Source organism: Hyaena hyaena, unplaced genomic scaffold (genome assembly GCF_003009895.1).
Source record: "Hyaena hyaena isolate Hyena2069 unplaced genomic scaffold, ASM300989v1 scaffold_219, whole genome shotgun sequence".
NCBI classification, from domain to species: domain Eukaryota; kingdom Metazoa; phylum Chordata; class Mammalia; order Carnivora; family Hyaenidae; genus Hyaena; species Hyaena hyaena.
Genome location: NW_024080850.1, coordinates 754,065 through 768,146, shown reverse-complemented (window position 1 = coordinate 768,146; position 14,082 = coordinate 754,065). Strand labels below are relative to the sequence as shown.

General features: G+C 49.1%; 1 protein-coding gene across 1 annotated transcript in view; it reads left to right on the top strand.

Annotated features, from left to right (window-relative positions):
- CDC45 (cell division cycle 45) overlaps window positions 1-13,240 on the top strand; it is a 36,242-nt gene extending 23,002 nt beyond the window's left edge. Inside the window, exons 14-19 of the mRNA XM_039242804.1 lie at window positions 4,184-4,322; window positions 4,406-4,489; window positions 6,772-6,890; window positions 9,413-9,489; window positions 11,449-11,515; window positions 13,135-13,240. Coding sequence (XP_039098735.1) covers window positions 4,184-4,322; window positions 4,406-4,489; window positions 6,772-6,890; window positions 9,413-9,489; window positions 11,449-11,513 — 484 coding nt within the window. The 3' untranslated portion in view covers window positions 11,514-11,515; window positions 13,135-13,240. The remainder of the gene's footprint in view (window positions 1-4,183; window positions 4,323-4,405; window positions 4,490-6,771; window positions 6,891-9,412; window positions 9,490-11,448; window positions 11,516-13,134) is intronic.
- The last annotated feature ends 842 nt before the right edge of the window (window positions 13,241-14,082 follow it).

Here is a 14,082-nt window from a genome sequence, read left to right as displayed (position 1 = left end):
AACACCCAGTGCTCATCCCCACAAGTGTCCTCCTCCATGCCCATCCCTCCTCTCCCCCACATCCATCAGTCCTCAGTTTTTGTCAGCATTCAAGAGTCTCTCATGGTTTGCCTCTCTCCCTTTCCCCCAACATTTCCCCCCTTCTTCTCTCCCTTGTTCCTCCGTCAAGTTCTTCCTAATCCTCCTATACGTGCAAACATATGATATTTGTCCTCTGCCTGACTTATTTTGCTCAGCATAACACCCTCAAGGTCCATCCATGTTGCTACACATGGCCAGATTTCATTATTTCTCATTGCCATGTAGTATTCCATGGTATAGATAAACCACATTGAAGCACAAGGTTTTAATTTCAGTCATATCCAGGTTATCTTTTTTCTTTTGTTTCTTATGTTTTCTATGTCATATCTCAGAAACCACTTCAGAGTTTTATAGTTTTTGCCTTTACATTAGGTGTATGATTCATTTGAGGTTAATTTTAGTGTCTGGTGCAAGGAACAGCTCCAACTTAATTCTTTTGCATGTGGACATCTAAATTGTTCTTACTACCATTTGTGGAAAAGACTCCTTTCCCCCACTGAATCATTTTGGCACCCATGTTGAATATCAGTGGACGATAAATATGGAAATTTATTTCTAGACTGTCAGTTCTGTTCCATCAATTGCTATGTCTGTCTTTGTGACAGTACCACATGGTTTTGAATACTGTAGCTTTATAGCAAGTTTTAGCTTTTCTGTGTTCCTTGAAGCTCCATATGAATTTTAGAATCAGCTTGTCAGATACTGCAAAGAAGTCAGATTGCTTTGAACCTATAGATAATTTGGGAGAGTATTGTTGTCTCAACAATATGAAGTCTTCCAGTCCATGAACATGGGATGTTTTCCCATTAACCCAGATCCTCTTTAATTTTTTTCAAGAATGTTTTGTATTTTTCAGAGAATAAATTCTTCTTGTGCTTCTTTTGTTAAATTTATTCTTTATTAAAAAATGTTTGTTTATTTTAAGAGATGCATGCACAAGCAAGGGAGGAACAGAAAGGGGGAGAGAGAGAATCCCAAGCAGACTCCACACCATCAGCCTGATGTGGGGCTCAATCTCATGAACTTTGAGATCATCACCTGAGCTGAGATCAAGTGTCAGGTGCTTAACCGACTGAGCCACCCAGGTGCCCCTGTTAAATTTATTCTTAAATATTTTATTATTTTTGACAGTATTGTAAATGAACTTGTTTTCTTAATTTTATTTTTGTTTACTGATTTCTATTGCATGGAGATACAGTTGTTTTTTTGTGTATTGATCTTGTGTCTTGCAGCAGTATTGAACTTGTTTATTAGCTCTAAAGGTTTTTTTTTCTTTTTAGATGTAATAGATTTTAGTGTATTCCTTAGGATTTCTTATATGCAAGATTATGTTATCTGCAAATAGAGATGGTTTTACTTCTTCCTTTCCAACCTAATTGCTAGAACCTCCACTCAAACCCAGGTGCGTTTTTATCTCTACCTTCTTTTATCTTTTTCATATTGTCTCTGTCTTACTCAATTTTTATTCCATTCTTGGCAGTTTCTCCTCAGTGAGGGACCCAGTGTGGAAAGGAGCTCTGGCTGGTCAGAACTAGACTGCTCTGGCCCCCTATTCTTTACCGTGGCCCCTAGCACTTTATCGCAGCTCCTTGCACTCACCTGTTCTTGAACAGGGCAAAACTCTCACTTTGAACCACTGTTCCCCAGGTGCCTGGAGTTTTTAATCATTCTTAGCTCTCGCTGTTTCCCTGCTTCCTCCCTCACTGACTCTCAACGATACCCAGTCTTATGGTCTGTTCCCCCTGCTTATATTTTGAGGTCTATAGTGTTCCCTCATTCTCTTGGTGTAAGTGAAGAGTCCTAGACTTTTGGTTTTACAATGTGGTTGCTCTATCTATTTTTATCTAGAAATATGAGGAAATCCCAAAACTATAGTATCAACTGTTGATGCCCTCATCCCAGAGTTGATGGAGCCGTTTTAGACATTGTTTACTGACTTCCTGCTATGACAGAACATTTATTCCTCTTTTGTGTTCTTTTCCTCTCCTGTGCCACTATTTTTAGCTCCTTTGTAACTATAACATACTTACATCTTGTTCTATCACCATTGTCACTTATCTCCCTATTTTGTAAGAAAAAGTTTTATTAGCATTTTTACTTTTCTCTTCCCCCATATTTCTACTTTGTGAAATCTATGCTTTTACATTTTTAGGGTTAATAACACTTAATCTTGGTTAGAGAATAGACTGCAAGTCATCTCATCCTTGACTATAGATTGATTCTAAAAGATGAAAATCAATGTTCCAGAAGCACTCATGTACAGTGATTATATTACTTTCTGATACTGCTCTTTGTTTTTCCTGGAGCTCTTATTGCTTTATCATATCCAGTTTTTTCCAGCTCTACTTCCAGGAGGTATTCCTTGAGTTCCTTTTGTCTAAGAGAGACTGAGGTTCTGTCTTCTGACACCAGCCTGGCTCTGCAGCTCTCTAGGCCTATTTGCTGCCACCATTGATGTTTGGCACTGACTATGCCAATCACAGGCACTAACTGTGCCCTGGGGTAGAGCCAGTGTTTCTTAGGATCCTGGTCTTTAGTTTTTTCACTCTTTCATTTTGCTAGAGCACAATTCTCTTTCTTTATTTTTATTATTATTTTTTAATATTTTTATTTATTTCTAGGAGAGAGAGCGAGAACGTGAGCAGGGGAGGGTCAGAGAGAGAGAGAGACACAGACTCTGAAATAGGCTCCAGGCTCTGAGCTGGCAGTCAGCACAGAGCCTGACGCGGGGCTCGAACCCACAAACCGCGAGATCATGACCTAAGCGAAAGTCAGAGGCTTAACCGACTAAGCCACCCAGGCGCCCGTCTTTCTTTAAAGAAAGAGCACATGTGAGGTAAATGTTCTGAGTTCTTGCACGTCTGACAATATCTTTATTTTACCCTCATCTGGTCCCTGGTATAGCTTATATACAATTCAAAGTTGAAGGTAATTTCCTGTAAAATGTAGATTCTATTGCTCCCCTGTCTTCCAGCAGCCAGTGGTGCTAATTGAGGTCTGAGCCATCTTAGTTCTTGTTTCTTTATCAGTGTACCCCTGCCCCACCTAAAGAAGCTGGCAGGATTTTTTCTTTTATTTTCAGTGTTCTATGATTTCATAGTGATGTGTCTAGGGTAGATCTTGCTTCATGAATTTTACTGTGTTCTTAGGAGAGCCCTTTCGATCCAGAGCTTTTCAGCTTGGGAATGCTTTTGTACTCTTTCTTTATTACTCCTCCCATACATACATAAGTGTCTTTTAATTCTTTATTTCCTGAAATAGTGCTCTGTCTCTGATTTTTGCCCCATGTTTTCCATGTTTGTCTTGTTCTTGGTGTTAAGGAAGCTTCTTGACTTTATCCTCTAGCTTCTGAATGAGTTTTTAATTTTTTTGCAATCACTTTACTTTCCATAAACATTTTGAGTTTCTGACGGTTCCTTTTTCATGGCACCCTGTTCCTGGTTTATAAATATCTTAGTTACCCAGATTTCTTTGAAGATTGTAATTAGAATTTAAGTTTTCTTTTGTTTTTCAAATTATCTGTGTTTCATCTAGGGTCATTTTTTCAGGGCACGGGCATTTCTTAAATATCTGGTGGTCCTCATGATCAAGAGGGGGCCTGTGTGGAAGCCTGGTGAGGCTGTGGGTCTTTGGGCGTAGCCTATAGGCTAGAAGGCATTGCTTCATCTTGGCAGGTGGAGAGCCAATATAACACTTTGGGACCTTTAACTTCTGGGTACACTTCTCCACAGAGAGTTCATTTTAATATATTTAGAGGAAAACCCTCCTTTCTGGAAGGGAAGGGTAAAAGTCCATCTGTCAGGTTGGGGGGGTCAGGTGGCCCTTGCCGTGGCCGCTCTGGCAGAGCCCTCTAGGCACCTTTAAGGGCCTGCTGTGCAGTGTCTTCCCTCCGTTGGCTTTCAGTTTCCTGTCTTCTGATGCCAGCAACCCCTCCCACATCTTGTGTTTGTTACTGTGGGTTTATAAATGTTTAATTCCTTCCTTTCGTATGAAAGGGAACTCGGGAGGGAAAGAAAGAAACTCTCATCCCCATAGACCCTCCCAGGAACCAAGTGTTCTGTTTGTGACTCTGTGCTGAAGCTGTGTGTCTGCCGTGTTACAGGAGTAACCTGGATAAGCTCTACCATGGCCTGGAACTCGCCAAGAAGCAGCTGCGAGCCACACAGCAGATTATTGCCAGCTGCCTCTGCACCAACCTTGTCATCTCCCAGGGGCCCTTCCTCTACTGCTCCCTCATGGAGGTCAGGCTTCCTGTGGACGGCTGGGCACCAGGCCATGCCTGCCAGCAGCCGTGTCTGACCGTCTCTGTGTCCTCCTCCTGCAGGGCACTCCGGATATTGTGCTGTTTTCCAAGCCAGCATCCCTGAGCCTGCTCAGCAGACACCTGCTCAAGTCCTTTGTGTGTTCGGTGAGGAGCTGGGTGGCTGGGTGCCAGAAGGTAGATGCCCAGAGCAGAGCTTAGACTAGGCCTTAGAGGCTGGCCTTAAGGTGCTGGTGGCCATGCACCAGCTGTGGGGTCTGGGAAAAACTCTCACTTTTACTGATCTGTGTTTTCCTCAGCTGACCCTTAGGATCTTCCGGTTCCTACAAGCTCTGATTTTTTTACTTGGCCATCCTGGTCACTTGGACAAGCAGGAAGGGACCTCATGGAGAATGTGAGGCTAGGGCTTATGTTCAGCTGTGGCAGATCAGGGAGAGATGAAGTTGGTTGTAACACAGAGTTGCTTCCCAGTAAAAGTTTGTTTTCTGGGCTGGCTTTCCCTTTTCCATATGTGGTTCCATCTTTTGTATGTCCTAACATCCTTCTTTGCTCTGGCCTGGGACACCCACCCCTACCTAGCTAACATCAGGCTAACATATCCCCTGGATATGATCACAAAAGGGGTGATCCCACACATATCCACAATCAAAGTCTTACTCTGCTTCCTGGATGACAGTTTACACCGGGGGCTACTTTATTTTTTTATTTTTTTATTTTTTACAAATAATTTGTTGTCACATTAGTTTCCACAAACACTCAGTGCTCATCCCCACAAGTGTCCTCCTCCATGCCCATCCCCCCCTCCCACCCACATCCATCAGTCCTCAGTTTTTGTCAGCATTCAAGAGCATTCCGCCCTTCTTCTCCCCCTTGTTCCTCCGTCAAGTTCCTCCTAATCCTCCTATACGTGCAAACATATGATATTTGTCCTTCTCTGCCTGACTTATTTCGCTCAGCATAACACCCTCAAGGTCCATCCATGTTGCTACACATGGCCAGATTTCATTGTTTCTCATTGCCATGTAGTATTCCATGGTATAGATAAACCACATCTTCTTGATCCATTCATCTGTTGATGGACACTTAGGCTCTTTCCATGTTTTAGCTATTGTGGAGAGTGCTGCTATGAACATTGGGGTACATGTGCTCCTATGCCTCAGCATTTCTGTATCCCTTGGGTAAATTCCTAGCAGTGCTATTGCTGGGTCATAGGGGAGTTCTATTGTTAGTTTCCTGAGGAACCTCCACACTGTATTCCAGAGGGGCTGTACCAGTTTACATTCCCACCAACAGTGTAGGAGGGTGCCACTGGGGGCTACTTTAAACAAAACGTTTATAGGAGGTTAACATTATCTCATAACACTGAACTGAACTATAAAATGATTATCTGAATATTATCTGAAGACAGTCAAATAATGACAAAAGTTGGACTAGGGATAAAACATGACCTCTGAAGTCTTCTAAGCTTCTTTTATTTTTTTTTTTTTTGATGTTTATTTATTTTTGAGAGAGAGGCAGAGCATGAGTGGCAGAGGGGCAGAGAGAGAGAGGGAGACACAGAATCTGAAGCAGGCTCCAGGCTCTGAGGTGTCAGCCCAGAGCCCAGCGCAGGGTTTGAACCCACAAACGCACGAGATCATGACCTGAGCCAAAGTCGGACGCTTAACCCACTGAGCCGCTCAGACACCCCTGTCTAGGCTTCTTTTATTTTATTTATTTATTTATTTTTTTTGTCTAGGCTTCTTTTAAATCTCAGCCTTCTTGTTTACCAGTTGTGTGATGTGAGGTCAGTTATTTGACCTCTAGTCTCAGTTTCGTCATCTTAAAATGGGTGAATGAATATCCACTTTGCAGGATCTGTCATTTATCAGACATTCCTTAAGCAACCACCACCAGCCAGGCTCTGATATTATAGGATGACCGACAGCCCTAGTTTGTGTCCTCGGATGCCCTTCAGTCCTAGACAAATCAGGACATTTGGTCACCTTTGTCATAGGGTGGGTGCAATGAGTACAGCAGTGAAGTAAACACTTGAGTCCATGTTGAAGGCGGATGCATGCTGGCAAGAGCACAGATGAGGACAGTTTATGTGTGATGTCAGATGGTGACACAGCCATGGAGAAGCTGAAGCAGGATGATGGAGAGGGGTTGGTTGGGGGCAGGGGGTCCTCTTAGAGAAGGTGACAACTGCTTCAGGACCTAAAGGAAGTAATGGAGGGAACAGCCAAGGGACGCTCACACAGAAGGAGGCTGGGAATAGGGTATCACAGCCTGGGGGGCAGTTGCATGGGGATTTGAGCATCTGTGGTGAGAGAAAGCCCCTGGAGGTTTTTGGGAAGTTGGGTGGCTGGCCCTGTTAGGACTTTTAGGCACCGAGTGGTGTGCTCACCCTATGGGGCCATGACTAAGGGTGCATTTTACCTCCGCAGACAAAGAACCGGCGCTGCAAGCTGCTGCCCTTGGTGATGGCTGCACCCCTGAGTGTGGAGCAGGGCACAGTGACTGTGGTGGGCATCCCCCCAGAGACCGACAGCTCAGACAGAAAGAAGTGAGCCGGGTTCTGCATGTCCTGGGAGTTGGGAGTCCAAGGGGTGTCATTGGCCCATGGGCTCTGCTGAGTTGGGTCATCTTTGCCCTCAACACTACACCAAGGACAGCCTTTTCCACCATCTGATAGGACTATGAGGGTTTAAATATGTGGGCTACAGGTTAGCCACTGAGCCTCTGCCTTACCCCTTGACTGGACTTTTGAATTCTTTTAGTTTGTTCAAGGCCTCCCAAGCAAGGGTGTCTGGCTTCTCCAGGAGCCAGAATGGGCTCCACACCCACAGTGAGGTGTGATAAGGTATCCTAGCTCTGTGTGGCCTTGGGGGGGATCCCCAGCCCTTTCTGGGCCTGAACCCTCTTCTGAGGTGCAAGCAGTTTATACTGAAAATCTGAGGGGTTTCAGGTTAGCCACCCCAGAAATTAGGCTTCACCTGTAAGGTTCCTTGAGACCAGCTCTGTGCAGTGCCTTCGAAGCCCTCATGAATGATCACCATCTTGTTTGGGCTTCTCACTAAACTTTGAGGAGAGCCAGGCAGTGTCTCTCATCCCTACTCCCACCCCAGTGAGTCAGATTGACTGCTCACTAAATCCCAAATTCAGGCATTTGCCAAATACATTTAAAGGTTTAGTTATAAGAGCTGAAATACCAAAGACCATTGACCAGAGTGTGTGTGCAGGGGCGTGCACACCCAGACTGCCTAGTGGGTTGCCGTTCCAAAGCTGAGCTCACTTACACCCCCATGGTTTGGGCAGCAGGTGGAGAATCCAGCACCCACCCCTTCCCTGGCAGAAGCCTGCAGAACTGCTGTAGTTACCCAGACTGTGGGATGGTGGCTCCTTGTCCTCCCTCAACTTTTTCTTCCTTTATCGTCTAGGAAACGTTTTAGACTTTCGTCAGTGGTGTACTTCTGCATTTTGTTTTCTCACTGAGTATCAGTCCTTTATGCCCTTTTTTTTTAAAGTGACTTCTAGCAGTAGGAAACCTGTTAAATGAAGGTGACAGGTTACCTGTCATCTCCTATTGGACATTCAGGCTGTTTTTAACTTTTTGTTATTATGGACAATGTACCAGTGGGTTTGTGAATGCATAGGCTCAACCTGCACTTTTGAGAAACTTTTCCCACCATCTTCTAAATGTCTTCCCTGCGTCTGTTGGACTGGGTTCTCACCCTTCTCCTGCAGCAAGGGCAGGTTTTCTCCTGCCCTCCCCATCTACACCTGTGTCGGCCAGCAGGCAGGACCTTGAGGGGCTCCCCGGTTCTCCCTGCTGCCCCCTTCATGCTTTGCATGGCCAGAGAGCCCTGTGACTAATTCCAAGGCAGTGTGTCACAATCCTTTGCCTCCCTGGCAGAGTCTCTGTGCTCCCCAACACATCCCAAGAGGTGACCTTAGTCAGACACTGAGTGACAGCTGGCAGCAAGACACCTAGCTTCCCAGTGCAGCAGCTTGGAGGCCAAGGACCACTTAGTGTCTGTGCCCCTCAGTTTTCCCAGTTAGCTCTTAGTGGCCTCTGCTAATGAAGACACTGATCTTGGATCTTGATCACTTAGTTCTGGTTTGTGAGCTTTGACCTCCTTCTGTGTCTGCAAAGGTCATTTAGGTAGCAAGTTGGGAGAGACAATGGACTTTTTTAAGACAAGCGCTTCCATGTTGCTGGGCTGCTTTCCAAAGCTATGCCGTGGGTCTTGGATTCAGTCATATGGGGTGGAACTGGCGAGGGGCTCCTGGCCCATGTTCCCAAGGCAGCCAGCAAGCACTTCTCCCACGGGCCACCACAGCTGCCTGCGTCCTCACTCTAGCCATCCATTTATTGCTGTATGTGGCTGTGGTCAATGGTTCACTCTGGCTGGTATGCAGTCTTGGGTGAGAGTCTCCATAGAGGTTTGAAGCACACACCCCTCTGCCTGTTCTCCGTGACTGAGACCAGCCCAAGAGTCCCTTCCCTATGGTGCTCTCCCTCCATTGCCAGCCCTTACTACCTGCAGCAGCCCTGAGCCCCCAGGGGGTGGGTGTGCCTCCCTGCCCCACACCTGTGCCCTTGGCAGCCCAGCTAGGCCACACCCTGGGATGCTCCTGCCCCCTGAGTTGCAGCTGCACACTGCAGCCTGGCCCTACAGGCTCCTTCCATCCCTACCCTGCTGTGTGTGACCCAGTCTCGGCCTGAGACTCCCATCCCAGCACAGCTCCCATTCAGCCTCTGCTTCTCCTGTCCTAGCTGCCAGCATGGTGGCAGGTACGAGAAAGGCTACAGTCAGGGCATACCCTGGGAGGTGCCCAGGGACACTTGTGCCCTGAGGGCTGAGCAGAGTCCAGCTGGCTGCTGAATAGCAGTGAGAAAAGGTGACTGTCTAGTGAGTGTGGGTGAGACCTCAGAAGACGGTGGCTCAGGAAGGAGTATGAGTGCCAACAGGCAGAACCCACAGCCAGGGAAGAGTCTGGGTCAACACTAATGTCTGTCCCCGGGGACTTAGGAAGGTCCATTACAGTGGATGGGTGCCCAACAGGCCTCTTATATGTCTGCAGCTTTTTTGGGCGGGCGTTTGAGAAGGCGGCAGAGGGCACCAACTCTCGGACGCTTCACAACCATTTTGACCTTTCAGGTAAGAGTTTGCTGCACTGAGGCCCTTTCAAGGTCAGTGCTGGCCTTGAACCAGGGAAGCTGGCATTGCTAGAAATACCTTGCCGGCAGCCCTCTCATTGTCCTGGAGCCATCCCCGGACGAGGTGGCCCAGGGAGCTCTAGGATGCCCCTGGTGGGCTCCCAGGGTGGAGAGGGAACAGGTTTTGCTCACAGAGCCATAGGCCAGGCTTTGGCCTTACAGTCCAGCCCTTGAGACCACTTCACCAAGGAGTCCTGAGGACTGGCCTCTAGAGTCTCCTGGGCCAGCCTTACCCATCAGGGTCACCTGCCCCTTCTGTGGGTATGGAAACAGCAGGGCCTATGGCAACCCAAGTGTACTGCCTGCAAGACTGTGCCGGCCACTACTGCCGGCCAGCAGCTCTTGTCTGTGTTATTGTGAAGGGTCCTGCCTGCGGTTGCCACGTGGACCACGTTGTCCTGTGACAACCCAGGTACTGGCTCCACCCTTAGGTTGCATGAACCCAGAGAATGGAAGAGCGCAGTCCAGGTGGTGGCTTTGCAGCCTGGCCAGTGCTCCCCACAACACCGCACGGTTTCTCCACAGGCCAGCATGGAACATGGGTCACATCTGGCCATATTTGCTTTTTATTCTCACTGACAGATTTTTAAGTAAAACACATAGCGACCCCTCACGCTCTGTATTAGTGTGCTCAGGCTGCTGCAACAACATACGTAGACTAGGGAGTTTAAACAACAGAAATGTATTTCTCACCATTCTAGAGGCTGGAGTCCAAGATCAAAGTGTACACAGGGTTGGTTTCTTTTGAGGCCTTTCTCCTTGGTTTGCAGATGGCTGTCTTCTGGCTGTGCCCTCACATGGTCGTCCCTCTGCATCTGTGTCCTAGTCTCCTTACAAGGGCCCCAGTTAGACTCATTAGGGCTCCCCCACATGACCTCACTGAACCTAAACACCTTCAAGAGCCTCCTCTTCAAATATAACGCATGCTGTCTGAGGCGCTGGTGGCTAGACCTTCCATGTAAGAACTTGGGGAATATATTTCATAACCCCCATCTATTAGAAAGAACAGTGTCATTCATCACCATCAGCTGATTTGTTATGAGTCCCTGCCATCAGAGACCCAGCAGTCACCCCAGCTCTTTCATGCTGGGCCCACTCGGGCTGCAGCTCAGTGTGGGGTGGGGTTCACCGCCAGGAGCAGCACCCACGGTGTGGGAGAGGTTGGTGCTGGCTGGCCTGCAGGATGTCCCAGCTTCTCACACAGATTTGTGGACTGGGAGTTGCTCGGCTTCCCCCGTGGGTGGAAAGCAGAGGGGAGGGGCACGGCAGAGGGAGCCAGGCCATCACCCCCCTGGGTACTCTGGGCCGGCGGTTCCAGATGGCTCATAGGACCAGGCTGGCCAAGTTTTGCCCTGTTTGATGAGAGTCCACCTGTTTGTCTGTGTCTGATAGCCCCCGAGAAATGGAGGCAGTTCACATCATGTCCCCCTTGTACAGAAGAGAACACTGTTCCTGAAGCAGAGAGACTGGTCAGAACAAGACTGCAGGTGGGCAGGGCCTCCTGCAACCCATGATGGGGCAGGGCTCTGTGTCCAGCAGGATGGGAAGGCCTGTTTCTGCCTAGATCTGTTCTAAACCGTCACATCCCATGTCCCCTTTATTAGCGGTCACTGCCGATCCCCTAGCTGCCCAGAGTCATCCCCATAGACTATAATCTCAGCCTCACTAACAGGGCAGCCAGCAGTTTCTGAGGATTCAATACACAGAAGTACAACCGCTGAGTTCAAAATTTTCCAGGCCACCAAGGAGCTGAGTACATTTTGAAATGTGCTGGAGGGTGGGTCCCATCTTGGATGACTGGGAAGAGGGAGGTCAACACCCTGACTTGTTTTTCCTACTGCTCCCTTACCCTCAGCCCTACTCCTCCACCTCACAAGGTGTTTTTCTTTCATTACTTCAGTAATTGAACTGAAAGCAGAGGATCGGAGCAAGTTTCTGGATGCACTTGTTTCCCTCCTGTCCTGACGGTGAGATGTGGGGGTGGAGTGGGGTGCTGGAGAGTTCAGGGGGGCTCGGAGGAGGAGGCTGGGGGGTGGCCCTGCCACAAAGCCAGTCCTGTTGAAGTGTAAAGAGGGCCCCTCATTCCCTGCTTTGAGTTGTCTGCTCTTTCCCTTAAGCCAGGCTTTTCTGCTTGGGTTTCAGACCCAACCAGTGTTCCCGAGATTTGGAACCAACACATTTTTCCCGAGGATGTCTGTCCCTGGCTGGCGGCAGTGCCACAATGGAGCATTTTTGAAGGAGCTAATTTCATTAAGCTCCTGGGACTCTTTCAGCAGGAGCTGGCATTTACCCTCTCCTGATCACACAGTGGGCTGGACATCAGTGAGCAAAACGCAGGCCTCCTGGCACTGCCAGAAAAGAGGGTGACCGCTTGGTGGGGGGGCACCTGGAGCCTTGCTGCCTTTGCAGCTTTGTATCAGGCCCTAGGCAAGAGCCCACGGAGGCTTCTATCCAGTCTCTTGTGTGCTTGACTTAGGAGAAAACAAAGCTGTTGGCAGCCACTCATCGGTAACTATAAAATGTCGTCTGTGTGGGCCTACACCCATGTGAGGCTGTCACTGGAAGTTCACAGTGATGCTCACCAGCCGGGACTCTCCCCACTGCCACTCATGCCATCTCTTTTGAAGGGCCCCCTGCACAGTAGATGCCCACACCCAGTCCTGCATCTCCTTGAGCCCTGGGCTGGAGCCACTGCTGGGGTAGACAGGCCTTGTCAAGGCTCTGAGGTAGGGGGTCCCCTTGTTCCGGCCCAGAGTCTTCCTACTCCCCCACCATCCATAGTGAGCTGGAAGCTGTGGAAGGCAGGTGTCCTTCCTGTGTCAGGGATCCAGTGGGCTCTGCTAAGAATGATATAGGGGGTCTCAGGGGCCCCACAGCCCCTCTTTCAGGGTAGGCTAGGGCATAAAGGGGCTCGTGTTGGGGAAGAGCTTTGGGCTTAGACCCTTTGGGTCTTCAGCAAGGTCTGTTGGGTACCTCACCAGGCTGTGGTGGTTTCCTCATCAGAAACGGGGCTAACACCCCTTGGATAGTGAGCACTGAGCCTTCAAATAGGGGCAGGGTGTATGTTTATGACACAAATCAAAGGCTACACATGGGGACTCTTGGGCGGGGGCTGGTGTTTGAGACATACCCCTCCCCTGTAGCCTGCTCAGTGATGACGCCAGTGCTGCTGTTTGCCCTGCCACCATGACAGTGTGTGCGGTGAGCCATCCAGGAAGAGAAGGTGGGTGGGGGGACAGTATGAGGAGGCATTCCAGGCCAGGGGAGAAGCCTTGTGAAGGCACCACAGGGCTGAGGCTGGACAGGGCACTGGCAGGGTTGTTAGATGCCCACAGCGATATGGTGGTGGAGGGCCTTGAGGCCATGGAGGTGCTCAAGCAAATGACAGCCTGGACCAGCCAGTGGGCACCTCGGTCATTCCAGGGTGGCCCTCCACCCATGGTCACCACTCCTCACCTGTGTGAGTGGTGGAGGCGACTCAGAAGCAAGACCAGCATGTCAGAGGCAAAGCCTGAGCACTTTGTTCGCTTAATTTGGAGAGAGATCAGAATTGTTTGAAATTTACTTTTTTTTTTTTCTTTTCTAGAGTTTGATTTCTTCCGATGTGACCTCCTTCTCCTTATTTATATTAACTGGGTTTTACTAGACTGTAAATTATGGCCATGGTTTTAGATGCCCACAGTTGGTTTTTAATGGAATAAAATGTTTGTTTTAGCTTTGGTGCCTCAATCTTGGCTCTGGTAACAGGGCTAGCACTTGTTTTTATCCTGAGCCTTCTTTGGATTCAGAGGCGCCTTTTCCTGTGCCCTGGGCAACCTCAAGGCCCAGAAGTAAATCAGCATGGGGGTGGCCTACAGACTTCCTGGACAGCAGGGGGGTGGATGTCGGTGCCTTGGCACCTGGGCCTCTACACACTTCCTGGCCTCTACACACTTCCTGCGCTGACCACTGCCCAGCAATGCCAGCTAGGACCTCACTCTGCTCTCCCACCGCTTCTTCCTGTCTACTGGCCTTGGCAGCATCTCTTGACTGTGTCCCCCTCCCAGACCCACCCTCTCACAGCCATCATCTCACCCTCCAGCACCTCCTGTCCCGGCACCTCCCCTACCCCCACAGGCACACAGCACCCCTAGGCTGCTGAAAGTCAAGCAGATACCAGGGGCACAGTCCCTACTTGGGAAGGGTGGTGCTGGCTGAGGGGCCCTAGATGGAGATGGCTTCACTGGCATCCAGGTCACAGAAGGTTCGAGCTGGACAGGACATTGGCAACTTTTAGAGTCTTCAGAACACCAAGAATTTTCAGTCCGGAGAGCTGTGGGATCAGCTGGGGTCCCAGTCTCCCAGATGTCCCCAGAGCCCTGGTGAGGGTTGAAGGAATTTGGAGGCAAGGATGCCATTCCTGCCCTTGGGAGGGGAGAGAGCTGTTGATATAAGTGGCTGAGGCCATCTGGCTGCTCTACCTGGAGCGAGGGTGCCAGGAAAGCGCCTGGCTGGAGCGACACAGCCACCTGGGTGCGGTGCCTGGGGCCCTGGG